Source organism: Octopus bimaculoides, chromosome 22 (assembly GCF_046866305.1).
Source record: "Octopus bimaculoides isolate indiv1 chromosome 22, ASM4686630v1, whole genome shotgun sequence".
In the NCBI taxonomy this organism is placed as follows: Eukaryota; Metazoa; Mollusca; class Cephalopoda; order Octopoda; family Octopodidae; genus Octopus; species Octopus bimaculoides.
The window spans coordinates 36,579,769-36,603,528 of record NC_142949.1 but is presented as its reverse complement, the minus strand read 5'-3'; the positions used below and the strand labels follow the sequence as shown (position 1 = coordinate 36,603,528).

At 36.1% G+C, this 23,760-nt stretch overlaps 2 protein-coding genes across 2 annotated transcripts in view; both read left to right on the top strand.

Moving 5' to 3' along the window:
- The first annotated feature begins 6,068 nt into the window (after positions 1 to 6,068).
- Positions 6,069 to 17,197, top strand: LOC128250564 (uncharacterized). Its single transcript, XM_089339633.1, has 2 exons — positions 6,069 to 7,051; positions 16,728 to 17,197. Exons 1-2 carry the CDS (start codon positions 6,967 to 6,969, stop codon positions 17,177 to 17,179), a joined length of 537 nt encoding a protein of 178 aa, XP_089195759.1. The 5' UTR covers positions 6,069 to 6,966; the 3' UTR covers positions 17,180 to 17,197.
- A 5,447-nt stretch (positions 17,198 to 22,644) lies between these two features.
- Positions 22,645 to 23,760, top strand: part of LOC106870318 (T-box transcription factor TBX15) — a 25,055-nt gene continuing 23,939 nt past the window's right edge. Inside the window, exon 1 of the mRNA XM_014916340.3 lies at positions 22,645 to 23,630. Within this exon, the coding sequence (XP_014771826.3) occupies positions 23,444 to 23,630 (187 nt within the window). The 5' untranslated portion in view covers positions 22,645 to 23,443. The remainder of the gene's footprint in view (positions 23,631 to 23,760) is intronic.

The following is a 23,760-nucleotide window of genomic DNA, read 5'->3' as shown; positions in this document are numbered from 1 at the left end:
CTTTGACTTCGCTACCTTCCCGTCCACCACCATCACCACTGTATTTCACAACCCTTACTATCACCATCATGCTTGACCGCGTCAGCTACTACCACCACCACCACCACCATCATCATCACCGTCGCCTCCGCCTCTATCACAACTACAGCTCATACTATTACTATCACCCCATTACCATCTCAACTGTCAATCCACTACCGCCCTCACCGTCTCAATGCCTACTATTACTTTCACCTCAGCAAGAGGAGTAGAAGAAATATCATTGAATAGTGAGGGTGGGGGAGATCAAAGTGTGACATACTGACACACAGAAATTCCTTTTGGCATTTATTATTATAGATGACCATCCCGAAATACAATATCTGTTTCTATACACAATTTCACAACAGGAATCTTGCAAAACGAATTGATATATGTATAGATATATATATATCTTGGGGGCAACCAGATCGAGCTGTCTCAAGTGTAACTGTCCGAAACAGTGAGGACTTCTTGTAACTTGACTGACGGTTTTGGCTGACTGTCATCCTGTACTCCCTTGTTGCTAGCGAAATGGTATGTGTCGGCTGTCTGAGCAACTGGTTGCTTTTAATGGCGGAACAAACAGGACAAAAAGATTACAAAAATAGTGATTCTCACTTTGAAACTACCAATTTTGAAAATCTTTTTAGATTACGGAACGCCCTGCTCTCTCATGTATCCATGCTTAAAATTTTAGCGCGATTGGATGAACAACAATTGAGTTATAAGCACACAAACAGACAGACAGAGAGAATGGAATTCCTCCCAACACATGGCTATGATGTTCCCCCACTACTTCTGCTCATGATCAGGGATGTACATATTGTCAGCCACCAGTGGCAAACTGAGAGTATTAAGGGCCGTTGGGCATAACTGTTTACTGGGCCCCTTAGCATGTGTATTTTAGTAGAGTTAACATGTAGAGTGCGGGCTCCTCAGAGGTCCGGGCCCTCAGGCAGTGCCTGATTGACCGACGGTTCAGTCCGCCCCTGACAGCCACTAAGGGACATGTTAAGGTCAAGCAACTGACAAAGATCCCTGTAATATTGAGCAGAATATTTGCTGTAGCCCATCTTTTAGGCCAAGACAAAACAATGTACATGATAACACTTTCCAATCAGTCAAGTGCCTGGTATTGCATCAGGGCATATATCATCAACATCAACATCATCATCATCATTATTATGCCAGACTCGTTAGCATGTTGGGTAAAATGCTTCGTGGCATTTCGTCCGCCTTTACGTTCTGAGTTCAAATTCCACCGAGGTCAACTTTGCCTTTCATCCTTTTGGGGTCAATAAATTCAGTACCAGTGAAACAGTGGGGATCGATGTAATCGACCAGTCCCCTCCCGCCAAATTTCAAGCCTTCTCCCTTTAGGAGAAAGGATTATTATCATTATTATTATTATTATTATCATTATTATTATCATTATTATTATTATTATTATTATTATTATTATTATTATTATTATTATTATTATTATAAAATCAAGCATAAAATAGTGAGACTTATACTCAAGTAAATACAGCATTTCCAGGAAATTTCATTCCACATTCTTTCGATTCTGCCAATGTACAGCACAAGGGGAAGGGGGGGGTTAAGCAATATCAACGATGACAACAAACTTGACTCGTGCATTTTTTTTCTCCCCCCCCCCCCCCGCCCCACCATCTTTTTCTGGGAAATCCAGAAAGTATGACATAAATAGAAGACATATGACTGGCAGGAGTGTTCTAGGAGTTGAGTACAGTTTTTAGTGAGTGTCATATGATGGCAAAAGAGGTTTTCTCAAACATCTGAGTAGAGACTTAAGTAAAAATCACATGATGACGTACAGGAAACAGTTTAAAGTGACAGGAATTGAAAACACTCGAAAGATGTATAGGCATACCTACACAAGCATGCCCCTACCAATGCCTTCAATTCCAAATAACTTTCAGAAAATTTAACATTTTTCCGTGAAATTTTCTATAAATATTTTATGATTATATTGGAATTTTAGGAGGAAAAAGTGGTGAAGACGAATATTTCACGCAACTCATCTCTGTTTCCTGAGACAAATTATTGACATTGATTGGTTATCTTTTTCCTAACTTTTAAAAAAATCTTTTTCTTTCGTCATTAGACTGCGGCCATGCTGGGGCACCGCCTTGAAGAATTTTGTACTTGTTGTTTTTAATACCTCATCCCATGTCTCCCTGGGTCTCCCTCTTCCACAACTTCCTTCCACTTGTAGAGATCAGCACTTCTTCACTCAGCTGTCCATATCCATATGTATCACAGGACATTTCCAATACAGGCATATCTCTTGCACGCCACGTCTGATGCCTCTTATGCCCAACTTTTCTCTCAAGATGTTTGCACTCTGTCATACCTTTTCTACAGATTGAGCAGGGCCATTTATCTTAGGAGATTTGTGATTTTTCTGCTTTCCAACTTACTAAGACTTTGGTTTTTGCTAGCTTAACTTTAAGACCCTTCAATTCTAGACTTGCTTTCACACCTGAAACTTCTTCTCTAGTTCTGGTGGTCATGCAGCTATAAGAACAAGGTCATAAGCATAGAGTTCTTCCTCCTCCTCATCAAATTTCTCAATTAGAGAGTCCCTAAATGTCTGACTATACAGAGGATCCTTAGGCTTCCAGATCCTTCTTTTCCAGATCGGTCTTCTTCTTGGCACCTTCTGGCCTGAAGTCTAAAGTCACTAAAGTCTACAGCTGAAATGTCCTTCCTTCATAATGTCAAACAACTCGGTACTTCTTTTCATGGCACCGACTCTAGTGAAGTCCTCAAGTAACTCACAGGACAGGGTCCACTCAATGAGGTGGAGTGGGGGGGTATAGAATTGAAGGAAGTGAAAATATGATGGAATGTCCATACATGTGTTGTGTGTGTGTGCGTGTGTGTGTACGTATATCTTCTAAAATTTATCTGGGACTACATTACATAATATGACCTTATATTAATCTCAATATCTTTGATTCAGGGAGAGATTCTGCTGCTTTTCCCCAGCAAGTCATTCAAGTACATGTCTAATATAACAATCAGGCATGTTCAGTTTTAATGAACCAATGAATACATTTCAGTTCAAAACCCAAATAGTGTTTATCTTTTATCGATAACATTTCAGCAACTTCATCTCCTCATCCAAAAACAATGACTATTGATAAACTTTGATCAGTTTCTCCCAAGTTACATAAATAAACACCTAATTACAAATATGGGTCTATTTAATATTGTCAATTCACCCAAAAGTCTCCCCAGACGCAATAACATATATATATATATATATATATATATATATATATATATATATATATATATATATATATATATATATATATATATATATATGTATATATATATATATGTATATATATATATATATATATATATATGTATGTGTGTGTGTATATATATATGTATATGTATATATATTTCGTTTTTGCATTTAGTTTGCAAGATTCTTTATGTGCTGAAACAAATTTTGTTGTGTCCAGGGAGCATCATTATGCTAATATTATTAACACACATACGTTGGTTCAATTCCACTCCTCTATTATTAGTCAAGTGGTTAAATATCCAACTAACTAACCAATTGTTTGTTTAACTTCGTTAAACCCACATTTATTATATTTTTTCGTTCATTAAAGTTCTTTTGTTGCCATTTGCAACTGTTTCAGAGACTCCTTTCCCAGTCTGTTAAGGAGGCCACATTTGTTTGTCTGAGACTTTGTTGTTTGTATGTGTGTAGAATATGGTAGGTTTGTGTGTGTGTGTGCCTCCATACAGCCATGCCTGCACCCCCACACAGCCACTCCTGTGTTTCCACATGGCCATGCCTGTGTCTCCACACAGCCACACCTCCGACTCCACACAACCACACCTGCACCTCTACACATATATATGTATATAGTGAAAGCATGTGGCTTAGTGGTTAGGGTATTCGACTGATGATCACAAGAACATGAGTTCAATTCCTGGTGGCACATTGTGTCCTTGAGCAAGTCACTTTATTTCACGTTGCTCCAGTCCACTCAGCTGGCAAAAATGAGTAGTACCAGTATTTCAAACGACCAGCCTTGTCACACTCTGTGTCACACTGAATCTCCCTGGGAACTCAATAGGTTATCAATGATGTCATGAAGGAGATCAATGGTATAAGAAGTTTGCTGACCCATATTCTAAATGCTGTCCAAATATCTCCAATGACTAGAAACTAAATTCTTTACTCCCTCTGTCAAAATTGATTTCACAGCACACAACTCATATCGTGACACAACATATTTATTTCCATGAAATTTCCTCTCTTAAACATTAGCTGCAAAACAATTCTTAGCAACCAGAGATTCCACAAGCTTCACATGTCACATGGACAAATTCCTTGCAATGAAGTCAGACAAGGCGTTGACACTCAGATATGTTTTAGACAAAACAATTCCCTAATTGAGTGTGTCATGGTGTTCCAGTTAATGGCTTATATTGGAGTGTGCAATTAAGTTAAATATAGTAAATTCAATTTTGTAGACACAAACACATACACATGAGCTTTTCACGTGCATTTTCCATGCTGGTGTGTACTGCATGATTTGACAGGAGCTGGTGGGCTCCATTTGTCTGTTTTGGCATGGTTTCTATGATGGATGCCCTTCCTAATGCCAACCACTTTGCAGAGTGTAGTGGGTGCTTTTTACATGGAACCAGCACAGGGGCTTTTCAAGTAGAAATGCTTTTATAAATATATGTATATATGTGTGTATGTATATATACATGTGTCTATATCTATATCTATCTACACACACACACACACACACACAGAGTTTTTAGTCATTGCAGTTTTCTATCCTAAAGGATATATTATACAACAAGCTTCTTTCAGTTTCTCTCTACCAAATTCACTCACAAGACATTGGGGCATTGGTCTAGCGAAGAACCATAATAGAAGACATTCATCAAGTTCATGATGTTGTATAGTGGAACTGAACCCAAACCACATGGCTGGAAAACAAACCTCTTAACCTCACATCCACGCCTTAGGATCAACACTCTCTTCTTTTACCCATTCCTAACTGATTCATGTCCCTGCTAAACAACAACAAATGCTACTCAAAACATACGATTAAATAAATAAATGTCTTTAGTTCAACAGCCACTGAGGAGGTGAATAATCTGTCAAAATACCTAGATGTGTCTTATAAGGTAACTTGTGGCAGGTACCCCAAATTTTCTTCAAGTGGCATCATTCTTACTAGTTGTTTAATCTATGACCGTTCAGATAGATCATGTAGGTATAAAGTCATATTAATAGCTACTTGCTGAGTCCTTGTGCACTGCCATTCATGAAATATCTCTTTCGTTGAAATGAACTAATATTGTACTTAGTACATAAGTTCATGTACGTTTATCTTATATATTTGTATACATACATACATACATACATATATATATATATATATATATATATATATATATATATATATATATATATATATATATACATACATATATATATATATATATATATATATATATACATATATATATGTATGCATGTATATGTATGTGTGTGTGTGTGTGTATATATATATATATACATGTATGTATATTATGAATGTACTTTACTCCATCCTGTCATATGTCATCATGACAAGGTAATCTATTATCTATGCGTACGTGTTTGTGATATTTATGCATGTATGTATAGTCTGCTTTGTGTGTATATGAATATGTGCATGTATATGTATGCATAGTCGTACTTGATTAACAGAAATTGACTTACATTCTATGTTACTATTGCTTTTTAATATAGTGTTGGTAATTGCACACACACACACACACACATATATATATATATATATATATATATATATATATATATATATATATATATATATATATATATATATAATACTTGCATGTATATATACAAATATGCATACATATATAGGTAGACATGTGTAATTAGCTTGTATTCTATTTTATTTCTTTATTTTTAAATATAAATTTGCTGTTAGTGTGATTCGAACACACACAGTAAGGGAAATAAGCCGAATCTCAGCAGCATCCAGACAGCAGCAATTTCGTTTGTCGCTTCTATCGATTGCGCCAATGAACTCTAAACGTACATCGCTGACGTGTAATCGAGCACATGACCTCTGTGAAAGTGATTATAGAGCGCGTAGTTATCAGTTTCCTGGTAACGAGTAAACCTGTTTAGGGACAAAGTATACTTAAAATAAATGAACTCTCCCTTGCTATTTTACGAAGAAACGCATACAAAATAATATTATAAAAATAACACAAAAAAAGCAGGAAAGACAAATAAATAAATAAATAAAGCAGAGCAATGCTACCGACGAGAAGAAATTATAGAAAAGAAAAGCTATAGATACACACACAACATTATCACTAGCTAAATAACTAATTATAATTTACGAAATTAACTGAACTCTGTCACCAAGCTGCCTTTGAAATATATATATATATATATATATATACACATTTATATTCTGTATTATTTTACCCATCAACCTGATTATTATTTTTTTTCTTCTGTCATACGCGCCGCCCATCCTGCCTTGGTTGATATCCACTATCACTATCACCCTTTCTCCCAGTCTATATATATATAGCAAAGAGGAATTGCCTTCCTTTCAGTCTCTGTTTTTCAATCTGTTTAAACTGGTCACTTGGAGTCAAGGACGCTTTATCGCGCTACTTCCACACTGACGTTCAAATTACTTAAGTGCGTAATTTAAGCAACTTATCAACAAACAAACAAATTGATTGATCAACAACAAATAATAATAAGAAAAAAGACGATACCGGTGAAACTACCACAGATCGATTTTTGTAAATCAGTTAAATTTTGCTTTTCATTCTTGCGAGTGTCACAATCTCATCGAGTGTACATTTAAACAGTTTTTGGAAAAGAAAGTAATAATGATGGCCAACTCTACGCGTGGTTTTTTTGTACTCCCCGTTCTCTTCAGTTTTTTGCTCTTCGGAGCCTTTTTCATGTTTGCAGGTAAGTGATTTTATATATATATGTATCTAGGTTTTACAAACGACAGGTGGGGAAAAGTACTCGGCGTACAGTTAATATATTACATGTGCATACATATATGTATATACAGCAAACGTGACCAATATACACACATGACTTGAGTAGTGTACAGTTTTTATAAGCAGAAAAATCTCAAGTATATTTCGTTTATTTAATGTGTTTATTCGTTCATTCACAAGGATTAAATTTCCAGTAAATAAACTAGCTTATTATATACTGTTAGAATTTATACATACATGTGCGTGTGTTCAATTATGTACATAGTTTTACTATACCCAAGTATATTAACCTAATTGCTTTATTTAGTTGTATGTATTTACTGTTTTAACTGTGTTATTTTCGGTAAATATCTTTAATAAAAAAAAAAAAGCTAACAACGAAATTAGTCCAGAAGTTTCCAGTAATTAGACGTTCAGTCAACGTGGTATCTGCCTCAGAGGGGGTGGTATTCGGCCTGCTAGAAATAGAAACAAAATCTCCCTCAAATCACAACCATCTGAAAATTTATACTTCCAAAAAGTTGAATGATCGATCATTAGTTGATTCGATCAGGTCAGATAGAGCTGGATCTAAACAAATAATGCACCAAATTTCTAATTAATTATCACATCGAAAATGGATTCAACAGCTGACAGTTTATAAATCTTAAAACAATTCAGTGTTTGTTTATTTGTATGAAAGTCCACGATTGACAAGATAACGAAATGTCAAATATTATCGTGTTTATTATCTTTTTAATTCTTTTTGTATATTATCTTAATTCTTACGGTCAATCTCCTTACAAGTTTGAATACCTGCCCGAGGTTCATCTCGCTTCCCAATATTCCGAGAGGGTGGGGCAATGAAATAAGACTTAGCAATCAATTACTAAAGAACCTGTTTAAAAACCGTTGCACTCCCAAACATTCTGTCTTCTTTTGTTACCGTTTACTTTTTCATGTTGTTAAATACCTCAAGCAATCTTATTTAATATACAGAAATTCCTTCAAGATATGTCGAGTCTTTTAAATAATTTATTATAACTAAAATGTTTTTACAACAATGTATTTCTTTGTTCGTGTGTATGAAGTCTTTTTTATTCTTATCATTCGCTGTCTAGTGCAGCTGGTTTTTAATTTATACTTGTAAATAAATACACAGTGCTTGTCTGTTTTATTTCAGCAAGCTTCATATCCACCCTCTCCTCTCGTCTACAAAAAAGTTTTCCTGCTTACACTCCTTGTTAAATGGCTAAATGTAACGGCCTAATCACCCTCAAATGATAACCAACCGTCTTGTGTGACCCTTCAGGTTATGAAATCTTAAGAGTATAAGTAAAAAAGGGGTGGGCACAATTCAAAAAAGCCTTTCGTCATAGGTCTATCCACTCTGGGCTAACCTGGGGCTGACCTAAACAATATTAATGTATAAATCTGTGATATTTAAGAACGAAAACCGAAATGTTTGATATTCAATCCTAATTTACTATTTCGTTTTATAAACATTCCTTCTTCAAAAAACACATCAAAGAACTTTTTGAATCCAGACTTAGATATTTTTTTTTTATCTTTAGCAAGTTTACTCTCAGAAAGTAAAGCTTATAACTAGAGAAAATATAACCAGTTAACCAGTATAATATAGTTAAATCTCGGCACAATATTTTGTCCTTATTAATAACTTTTATATGTCAAGTAAAATGTTTCTGCAACAAATGAAGTTCTACTTCTAATGTGGCCCTCCCTCCTCAACAGCCTCAGTTTTCACTATTTATTTTAACATCTAAAATTCTAAAAAAAATCGATCCATCAGCAACATCGTTATTATTATTTAAAACACTTCGTTTAAAAATATATAATTTTGTTTTCCATGCCAAAAGTCTTATGATGTACTGCTATTATCTTTCCCGGCTGTTCGGTAACCATGCTGGGACATAAAACCGTCTGTGACTCTTCAGGGGGGGGGGGGGGCGTATAATAAGTCAGGGTGTTGTTCATATTAACACACAAACACATTTGTGTATTTCTTCACATTATATCATATATTGTAATTTACACAGCAATACTGACATGTTAGGTCACATTGTGCTCCAACACCTTTTTTTTCTATAAGAAACCCCGCCATATATAGCGAGTGTGTGTGTGTGTGTGTTTCGACCGTTGGGGAAGAAATTTTATATGACCCAAATTGCTCAAACTCGAGTCATCTTGACAAATAGCTTCTAATGCCCGTGTGTGTGTGTGTGACAAATAGCTTCTCTAATTTGTCTGTCTATAATACGCATGCCAAACATCCTAGATGACTGAGTAAATATTCGTTTCACTTTGTTTTTCTCATTATCTTATGGCCTTCATCGCGTCTTTTTCTCCTTTATCATCTAAATAACATCTACCCCATCAACCACACGTAGCCTTTTTCTAGCTTTGTAACGCCTCCACTCTGTCATATATATAATCTTTAAACATACTCAAATTAGGTTTTTTTTTAAGTAATGCTTTAAACACGTATGTAATAAATAGGGTTTGATCTACTAAAAATAACTGAAATACCATTTTAAATTACACAACCTTCTCATTTTATGTAAAAAATAGACCTGCATGATATTGCCATTATCCTTAATATCCCTAAAAATGTAATAGAGGTTTGAAAGTCTTTTGATCATAGGTTTTGCTCACTGTGGACTGACTCGGGGTTAAATAGAAACTGAAAAGTTTAATTACTACACTGGTAATTAAACCCAATAATTAACAAAATGGTGTCAGTCTTAATTTTCTTTTCTTTCTTTCTTTCATGTCTTCATCAAATTGTTGAATAACCTCTTTAAAAATGATTTTGAAACTGTCCACGAAAACTTTTCGCGTTGTCAAATATTTTTTTCTATGTCTCAAATGACCAACTTAAATATTATCGAACAATTTAAATATTTTTCATATAACTTAATATTTTAAGTGAGATCTGACTGCTTTGAAAGTGGGGGAGTCTCTGTAGCAACACTTTAAAAGTTCTGAACTACCAAACTGGCGTGGTTCCTATATTAAAATAAACTTGTCTCAAATCTACTCCCGTCCTTTTCGTTTTATGTACATAATAAGGCCGACTATATTATTGAATGTGTCCTTTATTAATGATAAACAGGCGTAGTTGTGAGGTAAAGAAATTTGCTTTCCAACTATAGAAGTTCCTGCTTCAGTTTCTGTGGAAGCTTGGGCGTGGATTTAATAGACAGAAACTGAAAGAAGCCCGTCGTCTGTATGTACGGTGGGGTCTTTGTGTTTGTGCCACCCCTCCTCCTGCCGTTTGACAACCGGTGCTGGTTTGTTTATGTATCCGTAACTTAGCGGTTCGGCATAGCTCGATAGAAAAAGTTACGAAGCTTTAAGTTAAATGTACGCGAATCGATTCGATTGACTAAAACACTTGAAGTCAATGCTGCAGCATGACCGCAGTCCAGTGACTGAAACAAGTGAAAGATAAGAAAAAAAAAGAAAGAATATTGTTGATTTCTGTGAGATTTATTTTCTTGATCGATAAAGCTTCGATCGACATATCGCTAAATTTCTGGCACAGCTTGATGCATTATTATAAACAAAAAGAAGACAGTAAATAGAAACGGATCTGTCGTTGTCAGGAGGAAGATAAATCAATGTTGATATTCAAGTTTCTCTCGTGTATAGTCTTTTGTCTTTCTAGAAACTTGTATGGTTTCGTGTCAGTGCGTGTGAGGCCGCGACTTGTTGATTGAATGAAGGAAATAATTAAACGAGGGAAAACTATTTACATTGAGAGTGTGGAGAGAAGTGCGGGGACTAGATGTCAACGAGGAATGGTTCTGTGTTGATGGGGGGGGGGGATTTAAAAAGTGGAACGAAATATTTTGATGTGAGGAAAAAAAGTCGGCGGTTTTTCAAGAATTGGTGCATATAAGATGGCCGACAAAGTGAAACCAACTGTTCTGCATCCAAGTGAAAGTTTTATAGGGGGGCATACTTTGACAAGTATTACCCCCATACACTCTAATTTGTTTCCCCATAACTTTCAGAAAAATGGATTTTTTTCTTCAAATATCTCTCTGATAGAGAAGATTAAGATTATATTGGAATTTAAATGTAAAAAGGAAGGAATTGATAGACGCGTACACATACAAACGTACATACATCACATGTCTACAAAATGAAACTTGGGAAAGTTTTTAAATAATTGTGATGTTATCCCCACAACAATTATATGCGACTATATCTACTCTACAGGGTGTCTACAAAGTCTGGGTACATGGAATAAATAAAATCGTAACGTAGACAATTAAATATAAGAAATAATTTCTTTAAGTATGTGTTAATCTCCATGTGGGTACACGGAGTAAATAAAATCATAACATTAACAATTAAATATAAGAAATAATAATTTCTTAAAGTATGTGTTAATCCCCATGTACCCAGACTTTTGTGGACACCCTGTATTATTGTATTATTGCCGGCGTGCTAACGATTCTGCCAGCTCGCCACCCTATTCGTTTGGATTATTGCCTCTAGGATCCCGCGAAATGAAAACTCTAAAAGTACACAAAAACTCACTGTTTATGTGTGTTGGGTCAAACACGTTAACTATTACTTACTTGCTTACCTACACAAATGTGTTCTCGCCGACTGCTTCCTCATAAATGGGCGTTTATAACAATCCAACATAGAAGATTACAACGGTGATGCAAATATCATGCCGTACACGACACTTATGGCAGTCTATCGATATTAGATTGACGAGTTTTCTTGACGTCAATCACAAAGAAAAGCTCACATTTGTTGTGAAATATATCAGATATATTCTCTGATATTATTTATCCTTCTGCTACAGTACAACTGCATTGGTAGCACTCAAACGAAGCTTAGTACACTTAATGTCGTATCCCCTGCATGTAGCTGGATTTGATCCCTCGTTCCCTGTCAACGAAGTGTAGCACTTCTCTGGAATGTGGATTCAAAAAAGTTACGTGTGTGTGTATGTACATATGTTGGTGCCACGTAAAAAGCACCCAGTCTACTCTGTAAAGTGGTTGCCGTTAGGAAGGGCATTCAGCCATAAACGCCATGTCCTAGTAGACTGGCGCTTGACACAGCCCTCTGGCTGACCAGCTGTCTTCCAACCCAGGCCAGCATGGAAGACGAATGTTAAATAATGGTGGCTCTGTGGTTAAGAAGCATCTTTTTGCAATCACAAGATGTCAGGTTCACTACGATTGCACTAAACTTTGGGCAAGTGTTCTCTACTATAGCCCTTCACCAACCAGATCCTTGTGGGTGGAATTGGTAGGCAGAAACTGTAGAAGCCTGCGACATTTGTCTCTCCGTACTTGTCACCATCCTTGTCACTTGACAACCAATAAAGTACTGGGGTTAATTTGATTGGCTAAACCCTTCAGAGTGGTACCACAGCATGACGGAGACATGTAAATGAAAATATACGCCCATACATACCATACATAGTTTTAAATGTTTATTCCCAATCCTTTGCAAATAATTGCATTATCATTTTTTTATGTCTGTTTTCCATTTTGGTATAGGCTAGATCCAACAGGATGAAACCGGTTGGATCTTGCTCCACTGTCTCAGTTTTGGCATGGTTCCTATAGCCAGATGCTCTTTGTGACACCAACCACTTTAGAAAGTGTACTGGCTGCATTTTATCACAGTACCAACATCATAGAGGTTGTCTTGTCCTCATTAAGCTTAAAGATCCTTCTCAAGCTTTGCATAGTTGCAGGGCTTGAGAGCTCTTTAGTCTTTGCCAACCATGTACAAACTCTACTGTACTTTTTATTTTTAATAGCACTGGCACTACAGGAGTCTCCTTGTAGCTTGCAAGCCAAAAGAGAATTAACAATTGTTTTCAATTCTCTTTCATAGTTTATCAATCAATTGTCTTCTGGATAATATAAATGCTGTCTGTATAAATGGAATATATTGCTCCATTAAGTATTACATACACAAACCGAGGCAAAATAAATATAGGTTATTCAATTAATGAATGACAATAATCAGTGCTTAAGCAATGAGAATTGAAACAAATGACAATATTGTGAGTGATTTTAAACCTTTTGTTACCATGTTTCCTTTGAAATGCCAAAGTCTTTTGTTTCAATTAATTTTGAAATTAATGAAAAATTTAGTGAAATAATTTTGTCATTAGCTGGTGTTTGGGACGTAAGAAATTTTGATGGAATGCTTTTAGATCACTTCCATGTTCCTAAACAGTAAATTCTAACTTAAGAAATCTTTCCTTAAATCAGTCCCCAGTATATATTTAAATTTTTTTTTTTAAGCCTGATGTTTTTTCTACCAAACTCGTCTTACTAAAGTACAGTTTTGGAGACATAAACAAACAAAACACACAAACTGGCTCCTTTCAGTTCCTGTCCACCAAATCCAGTTGCAAGGTGTTGGTTGGCCTAGGGCTATAGTGGAAGGTACTCTCCCAAGGTGCTGCCCAGTGGATCTAAACCGAAGACCACTTGTCTTGGAATGGGATTTCATAAAAACAGCATCTAAATAACCTAAATTTTAGTCCCTCCCCATAATTCTGGATTTAAAACGGTCATTGAACTGTAGCCATGCTTGGGCATTTCCCTGAAGGATTTAATCGAACAAATCAACCTTGGTAACTATTTTATTGCTCTCTTTTTGCCAGACGACTAAGTTATAAGGCCATAAACAAACCAGCATTGGTGTGGCACAAATACAAAAACACATACACAACAGGCTTCTTTCAGTTTCCATTTATCAAATCCACTCACAAGGCTTTGGTTGGCTTGAAGCTACAGAAGACACTTGTCCAAGGTACCATGAAAGGTTTTGCTCAAGAGCACAATGCATCGCCCAGTCCAGGAATTGAAACCACAATCTTACTATCATGTGTCCAACCCCCTAACCACTGAGCCGCATACCTCCACGGATGTGAATGAAATTAGAATAGAAAACTGAGAATGCCACTCGCTAGTCATTCTAATCTAGTGATAATTTCATTCACAAATTAAATCTAGTTCATTTCACTAAAAGAAATTCTAACTCAATGAAATTAGATTACAAAGAAAGTCGTTAAGGTAATGAGGTAATGTGTTAATTGGTGTGGCCTAGCAATGGACTCGCTGAAAATATATTAACGAGGGCTAATGACAGTTTCTACCAGACTTCACTAAATTTACGTCTTGAGGAGCAGGGTAGTGATTTCTTTTTTTTTTTTTTTTTTTTGCTCTTAGTTTAATTTGAGGTTGGACTCGTTTAGTATGGTACTAAAACTAGTAGAGACTTCTAAACTTCTTGCTTTATTCACGAAAATATTTATTGTGAAAAAAACGCCAAAAAGAAGAAAAAAAATGAAGACCGCTAGATTCTCTAATGGCTACCTTAGATAAATTAATTAATTAATAGAAATATTTAAAAGTAGATTACTTTTGTATGTTTGTGTATTTGCATGTATAAAAATGTGTGTGTATGTATGTATATATATATATATATATATATATATATATATATATAGATATGTGTGTATGTATGCAGTGACAGACTGGGTCTAAAAATATTGGTTGCCAGGAGACTAAGGGGGCCCACCCGTAACTACAATACTATCATTTAATTTTTTTCTTTTGTTAAAAGTATTCTTTTCAACTGTCTACAAACACAGCCAGGCTGAAATAATTAATGTATTCTTTCAGGAGTGAATTAAAAAATTCTCAAGCAAGAGGGGATGCCCCCCCCCCCCCATATGGATTCTAATGGCGCAGGGGCCCACTTGCCATCAGGGAAGCTGGCCACTGTGTGTATGTATATATGTGTGTGTGTGTGTGTATATGTATATAATGACAGTGGATGCACAATGGCCCAGTGGTTAGGGCATTGGACTTGTGGTCGTGGGATCGTGGTTTCGATTCCCAGACCAGCTGTTGTGAGTGTTTATTGAACGAAAACACCTAAAGCTCCACGAGGCTCAAGTAGGGGGTGGTGGTGAACTCTGCTGTACCTGTATTTGGTTTCATTTTAAACAGGTCAGACAATGAGGGAGTTCTACTATAGCCTCGGGCTGACCAAAGCCTTGTGAGTGGATTTGGTAGACCGAAACTGAAAGAAGCCTGTCGTGTATGTATGTATGTGTGTGTGTTATATATATATATATATATATATATATATATATATATATATATATAATGGAGCAAATAATTCAAGTAAAAATAATTTGTGAAGATACTATTAACTTTTATTATCTAGTGTAAAAATTTGAAAATGATAACGTATGTGTACATGTTTGTCCCCACCACCATTGCTTGACAACCGATGTTGGCATGTCTGTGTGTCTGTAACTTACCAGTTCAGCAAAAGAGACCGATAGGATAAGTACCAGGCGTACAAAGAATGAGCCCTGGGGTCGATTTGTTCAACTGAAAGGCAGTGCTTCAGAATGGCCGCAGTCAAATGACCGAAACAAATAAAAGAATATATAAATATATGTATATATATATATAAATATATGTTGATCGTCTTTGTGTATGTATTATAGACACAGTAGTTAGTTAACTTCTTCATCGACATGACTAACTGACTTCTCCAGGTACATACATGTGATATCACCTCTGATTGCACAACTGCTGACATACATTCTCTGCTCTCCACTCCTTGTCTCTAGATCTTTCTGTATATACATCTCTCTCTCTCTCTCTCTCTCTCATCCCATTCGCACACTCGAGCAAATATCATAAATGAATGGCTAAACATTCCTTTCTAGCCGAATGTCCCAAGTATTTTTTTTGTCCAACCAATATTAACACACAAACACTAAAAAAATGTTAATGACTGAATGAAACTAGGATTAAACTTTTTTTTTTGTCCTTCATCTTTTTCTAGATACCAATTAGGTTGCTTCCCAATCAAGAGTTTTTGGTTCAGTCTTACCATGTGCCATCTTGGGCAAGTGTCTTCTATCACATCCCTGATCCAATCAAAACCTTGCGAGTGGATTTGGCAGATGAAAATTGAATGAAGCCTGTCATAAAGACTGTGTGAATAAAAGATACTTCCAAGGTATAATAAAAGCTGTGTATTAAAATACAGCTTTTGTACATTGGAAGCATTTCTTTTCTCTTACACAGGCTTCTTTCAGTTTCTATCTACCAAATCCACTCACAAGGCTTTGATTAACCATGCGGTAAGGCTGAACCCAAAAGTTCAGGAATTGAACTCGCAATCTCATGATTGTGAGCTCAATGTTCTAACCACTGAGCCATGCACTTGGCCTCATATAAGGTGATTAAAATAATTGATGACAGAAATCTCTCTCATTCATACCAGCTTGGAAAAATGGGCATTAAAACACTGAACCATGTTATCTCTGTTCTGGATTTTAAGCTAGGGTCACTACCAAAATGTTAGAATTGGGTCCAGAGGATAAATGAACCAAGTGCATATATTTTTTTGATCCATTTGATACCATCTTGCCTAAGACCACCCATTGTTTTCTGATACAACTTTTCTATCATACAGTGATTTAAATTAAAACTTTCAAAGATTCATGCTAATTAGTTCCAAACATCATTTCATTTGTTTCAAAAATAATGAGAAATCTGGTAATTTTGAAATATGTGGCTTAATTGCTTTTTTTTTTTTTTCTCTCTTTTACATAGATGTAGCTGCTGCATCAAACACTACGACTGTGGCGCCAAAAACTACAGCTGCAGCACCAAACACTACGACCACGGCACCAAACACTACGACCACGGCACCAAACACTACGACCACGGCACCAAACACTACGACCACGGCACCAAACACTACGACCACGTCGCCAAACACTACAACCGTGTCGCCAAACACCACGACCACGTCACCAAATGTGACGACTGTTTCGCCAAATGTGACGACTTTGTCACCAAACATGACGACTTCAAAGGCTACCACTACAATTCACACGTCAACTCACCCGTCAACCGTTAAACCAGATAAACCTTCAAAATTCCGAGTCGATATTTTCTTTGCCGGAATGGCTGTAGGAATTGGTTTGGTGGTGATTGTGGTAATTATCTACCATTGTTACCAATCTAAACGAGGTACCAATGTGCCTTATCGAAACATATAAAGACAGAACTCTTCTTTACCTTTTTTTTGTTGTTGTTTTTTGTTGTTTTTAGTTCTATTTTCCTTTTAATTTCTACTTTTGTTAATGAACAAACACTTGACTAATTTTCTCAATTAACTTAGCGTAATGTTTCAAATTAACACTTAAGTGGTTGTATGCATGCATGTATAATACATGTGTATACATTCTTGTGTTTTATATATATATATATATATATATATATATATAGATGTACTTATGTGTGAGTGATGTATGTATGTATGTTTGTATGCACTTGTGTGTGTGGCTGTATTGTAAAACAATACAGTTGGTTGTTGTAAGTGTATGTGTTACTTCTGTTTAATCCAACAATATTCTGCAAATGATTGTAACCAGGGCTGTGGAGTCGGAGTTGGAGACAAGGGGCAGCTTGAGTCGGGTAAAATAGACCACAATCACTTGATTACATAGAGGGGTCAGAGTTGAGGTTTTTTTGTTTCAACTCCACAGCCCTGATTGTAACCATAATTGTTCAATTATTATACCATAAACTAGACGCTCCTGTATTATTAATATAAGAAGCATTTTATGATGGGAGATTATGAAGATGGGAAGCTAGCAGAATCCTTGACACTTTGGAGAAAATTTGTAGAGTGCAGTTCCTTCTGATTGTTTGTGTTCTAAGTGCAAATTCCACCTCTGTCAATTTTACTTTCCAGTCTCTCTGGGTAATACTGGGAGTCATGGGTTGGATTTGTTCCGCCCTTCAAAATTGCTGGCCTTGTGCCAAAATTAGAAAGTATTATTATTGAGGCTTTGTGCCTTTAGTAGGCAGGATTATTATTATTAAGGTAGCGAGCTGGTAGTTATTAGTGAGTCAGATAAAATTCTTAGTGGCACTTCATCTGTCTTTGGTCTGAGTTCAAATTCTGCCAAGAGTGACTTTGCCTTTCATCCTTCCGGGGCCGATAATATCAGTACCAGTTGAACACTGGGGTCAGTGTGATTGACTAGCTCCCTTCCCATAAATTTAAGGCCTTGTTCCTACAGCAGAAAGGATTATTGCTATTAAGGTGGTGAGCTGGTAGGATCATAAGCACATCGAACTAAGTGCTCAGTGGAATCTCTGAGTTCAAATTCTGCAACGGTCCATTTTGCCTTAAATCCATTTGGGTCAATGAAATAAGTACCAGTCGAGTACTGGGGTTGATACTACCGACTAAGACCCTTCCTGCAAATTTTCTGGCCTTGTGCCCATTAAAGAATTTTTATTCTTAAAACAGCAGAATTGGTAAGATGTCAGATAAAACCTGGTATTGTTTCTTTGCATTTTGAGTTCAAATCCCACTGACAGCTAAGTAACCTGTATTGTTTTTGTATTAAGGTGCTGAAAATTCTGTCTGAAATTTCTTGCAGGCATCTGGTATGACCCCTACCCTAACCTTACATGCACTGCAATTTTTGCTTTAAAATGCAAGGAGATTGTTAAGTGGTGGTGGTGGTAGTAGGGTTGTACCATGTTTCTTTTTTTTTTGTCTTTTCCCTCTTTCTTTCCTTCTTTTCACATGATAGAAACAAAATGTAAAACACAAGTCAGAAACTGGGATGTTATTTAGCCTTCCTCTTCACTGACCAATCAGTTGTGCTTTAACCAATTTTTCTTGTTTTCCTTTCTTCAGGCTCCATTCAGCTCTAGCTCTAAACTTTTTTTTTTCAAATGAATTAGGTTGTGGCCCTTCTTGTTTCCTTTCTCTGTGTGTGTGTGTGTGTGTGTGTGTGATGGGGGTGGGATATCTTGTTTATCTTTTCTTTTTCTGTCTGTCTGTTTAATTGTGCCATGACGATTGTGACAAGAGAAACTTAATTTCTGTTGGGAAGAACTAGAGGAGTGGTGGGAGGACAGATAAGCATTATTGGTTTATTTTTGTTTTATAATTTGTAAAGAAATTTCAATGATTTTATTTCTCACATTCTTTCTCTTTCTCTACTCAGTCTCTCTCTCTCTCTCTCTCTCTCTCTCTCTCTCACTCTCACTCTCACTCTCTCTCTCTCTCTCTCTCTCTCTCTCTCTCTCTCTCACTCTCTCTCTCTCTCTCAAACTCAAACTCAACATAGCCACATCTTATTCTGAGTTCAGGTCTGTAAAACTACAAAACAAATAAAAAGGGGGAAAAAAAATCTTTTTGTTGTTGGTACATTTTTTTAATCTTTTAATCTGTCTTTTCTCTTTCTTTTTTCTCCATTTAGTCTCTGTTATTCATGTAATACGAGGGTGAGTCAAAAAGTAATGCCATTTTGTTTAGGACCGGTATAATTACCAACACAGGAACATGTATCATACATCAAAATGAAGCTGGTCCTCTGTGGATCACATCCCTACTTCTCAACATAGTCACCGTTTCTCTCAATTGCAATGTTCCACCTTCGAATGAGAGCATGTATCCCTGCTCTGTAAAATTCTGTTGATTGTTCTTTGAGCCACGTCTTCACTACAGTTTTCACTTCCTTGTCACTGGACTATCATCTCTTCAGCCCCGTGAAAGAGGGTTTGAGAGGCAAACATTATTCCAGTGACGAGGAAGTGAAAACTGTAGTGAAGAAGTCAAGAGAATTTTACGGGGCAGGGATACGGTTGGTGTTAGGAAGGACACCCAACCATAGAAACCCTGCCAAAATGGACAAGTGGAGCTGGATGTAGGTAAAGGAGATTAAAGACATTTGCCGATGTTGCAAATCGTTGCTCGACTGGTTAATAATCCGGTATACACAATTGAAGCAGTATTTAATTAAAATAGCCATCTATATATCATACCTAATGTATATACTCTGTTGATAGGCCATTAACTGCAGTATTTGTCCTGAGATTACATTGCTTATGGACTTTTTGTGTTAAAAGCTCAAATATCAGAGAGAGAAATATTCATCCTAGCAGGGACTAGAATCATAAACTTATTGCAGTGCTCAGGTGAACTACAACTCAACAAAAAAGGCTAAAAGTAGGGACAGAAAGTGGCCATGGGCCAAATATAGATGGCAATGAAAGCTATATGCACAGTACACAGAATAAAACACAAAAAGAAAGAAAAGTAAAATAAACAGTTATAAAGAGGAAAAGAGTGCTTAGGTACATCAAAAGAAGGATTGGTGAGTTTCGAAGGATATGGTATCCCCAGCGCTAACAACTGACATGGATAGTTTATTTTATGCTGCGACAGTTCTGAGTTTGAAAAAATAAAAATGTTTCTGAAATTTATGGGTGCTGTTTTTTTTATTTTATAAACATACCTGTGGACGATAAAGGTATTGAACTCAAAAAGGTGATCAAAGGTGTTGGAAATATGGTGGATAATCTTGTGACCTGCTAGGTATTGAAACTTGGTGTGTTAATGCCCAAAGAAGAAATGTATTCAAGATACGGTAAGTGACAGACAGAAGGTATTCTGGTTGTACATCTCTGGACAGCTTCCAGTCGATAGATACGCTGGACCAGATGGTAGTTCCAGACTTTGAGATGCAGACTGTGTGGACATAGCAAAGTTGTTTGGATATATAAATTTATATAAATAAGGATAAGGTCATTATTTGAAATACCGATCATATCAGGTGACCAGCATGGGAATAGAAACCTCATACGTAATTATTATTATTAAAATTATAATTGAGGGTATCTAAGAGATACCACCATGCTAGATATAGCAGTCAAAACTTGACTCTAAAACCACATTAAATGTTCACGCATATATATATATATATATATATATATATATATATATATATACACGACAAGCTTTGTTAAGTTTCCATCTACCAAATATCCACTCAGAGTTTTGGTCAGACCGAGGCTATAGTAGAAGATTCCTGCCCTAGGTACCAAGCAGTGGGACTGAACCTAGCACGTGTGTTAAGGAGGGGGGGGGGGGCTTGCTAGTTGGTTTGGAAGCAATCTTCTTACCACACTGCCATGCCTGAGTCTCTCTCTCTTTCTCATTCTATACATGTATGTATATATATATATATATATACATACACACGCACGTATATGTATATATATATGTATATATATATATGTACATGTATGTATAGATAGATAGATATGCATGTGTGTGTCAAAAACATAAACTCACACGCATGTAGAAACACACTCGCATGCACACACACACTCACCAAGTTATCTTAAGGTGTGATAACAGCCTCTATATTAGCAGCTCTCGCGACACACGCGACGCCAGGATTTGTTTGCTCTTTCTTATCTTCATTTCTTCCTTTCCTTCTTTCTACCTGTTTCCTTCACTTCCACCTCACACACACATACACTCACTCATGTACAATCTTTGAGGGTTTGTGGATGTGTGTGTGTATATATGTATATATATATACATATATATACACACAAATGTATATGTATATATATATATATATGTGTGTGTGTATGTATGTATACTCACACATACATGTATATATATACATATATATAAATGCATATGAATATGTATACATGTGCGTGTGTGCATGTAAATATATATACATTTATACACATACATTTGTACACACACATATATATATGTACACATACTTCCACTTATATATACATATATAAATAAATATATATTCCCCCTTACACACAAACACATATATATATACATACGTGTATATAGGCACAAGCTCCCACTTAAAAGACGGTGTGTTTTACAACTTGCCATAAAGGTAAACTTACCTGGGATCATTGCAGAAATGAACAGCAACGAAAGAGCAAATGGTGGCATCTTTTCCCTCGGGGTTCACTTTCTACCAGTTTCCACATCTTTGAATCAACTTCCTCACTAGATTCTTCGAATAATAGGAAAAATACATAGCCTCTAAAAGATACATAGCTCCCAAAAACTTCAACTTGTATGTATACGCACACACACACACACAGATACACACACGCACATACATACATACATATATATATATATGTATACACACATACATACATTCCTATATACATGCATACATATATACCTGTGTATGCGTGCGTCTCCCTCTCTCTCTCTCTATATATATATATATATGTATGTATATATACACACATATATACATAACAAAGTGCAGTCTCTGTGTGTACCCCAAAATACAAAGCGTTGCACTTCATTGTGCATAGAAAGCCACATGCAACTAGAAAACTTCTAAAGTCACCACCATCATCATCATCATCATCGCCATCACCATCATCACCATCATCATCATCATCATTCATCATTTAACATCTGTTTTCCATGCTGGCGTTGGTGGGACAGTTTGACGAGGAAGCAGCAAGCTGCAGGGTTGCACCGAGCTCCAATGTCATCTTTGGCCTGATTTCTACAGCATGATGCACTTCCTAACGCCTGCCAACAACCCCACAAAGTGTCATAGTAATTATAACAATAATAATAACAACAATAACAATAATATTAATAACAATAATAATAATAATAATAATGATGATGACTACACCAACAACAAACTTCTTATGTAGGTACCTGGACATAACTTGGATTGTGGAAATAATCGATTATAGCTTCCAGCACATCATTGGTATTTTATTTTATTGAACCCTGAAAGGATGGAAATCAAAGCCGACTTCAACTGGATTTGAACTCTAAGCACAAAGAACGAGAATAAATACAGCCAGGCATGTCTCTTTTTTTTTCTTTTTTTTTTTTTTGTTGCTCCTCTCAAGCAATTCTGTTGTTTCATCAAATAATGATACAGAAGCTTATACTGATTATTATTATTAGTAGTATTATTATTTATTCCTTATTATTGTGACCCCCCCATCATCAATATTTGTCATCTCTAGAGAAAGCACTGGGAAAGAAACAGCCTCTGATAAAGATTGTCTGAGTATTTGAATTCTAAGAAAAATACCTGCAGGGACCACAAACTGACTTTGGACAATTCTATTTCACTGCAATTTACTTGGATGTTGTGGATTTTTACCCTAAGACTTTTGGTCAGTATAGTTCTTATAATTCTTTTGATGTCATTCTGGGCAAACCCATAGCTTATTTCATGTGGACAAACCCATAGCTTACATTATGTAGACAAACTCTTAGCATCTTTCATGTGGACAAACTCAGAAATTACTTCACGTGGACAAACTCATAAATTATTTCATGTGGACAGACCTGTAATCTAACTCATGTAGACAAACCAATAACTTAATCCATGTGGACAAACCTATGCCTTACATTGAACACCAAAAACCTATCGGAAATCTCAAACACCATTGTTGATATTCTCATTAACTGATTGCTAACAATGCTAAGTACCAAAGCACAAGCTTTTTGTGTGGAGTCTTTACTCATGAAAAATTCCAAAAACGGCTGGAATAAAGACTCCACTCGACCCAACCATGGCCCTCCTGACTACGCAATGAATTTGATTAGTTCAGTACCAAACTACCAACAAAAAAACTTCAATGCTATGGAAAGAATCAAGACTAACAGTTAAGTATTGATCAACTTAATTTACATAACGGCAGCAAATGTTTCTACTGTTGTTGTTTTTATTAATCATAATATGTTTGTGTGTGCATGCATGTGTATGGCTGTGTGTAGATGTGAATGTACATGTGT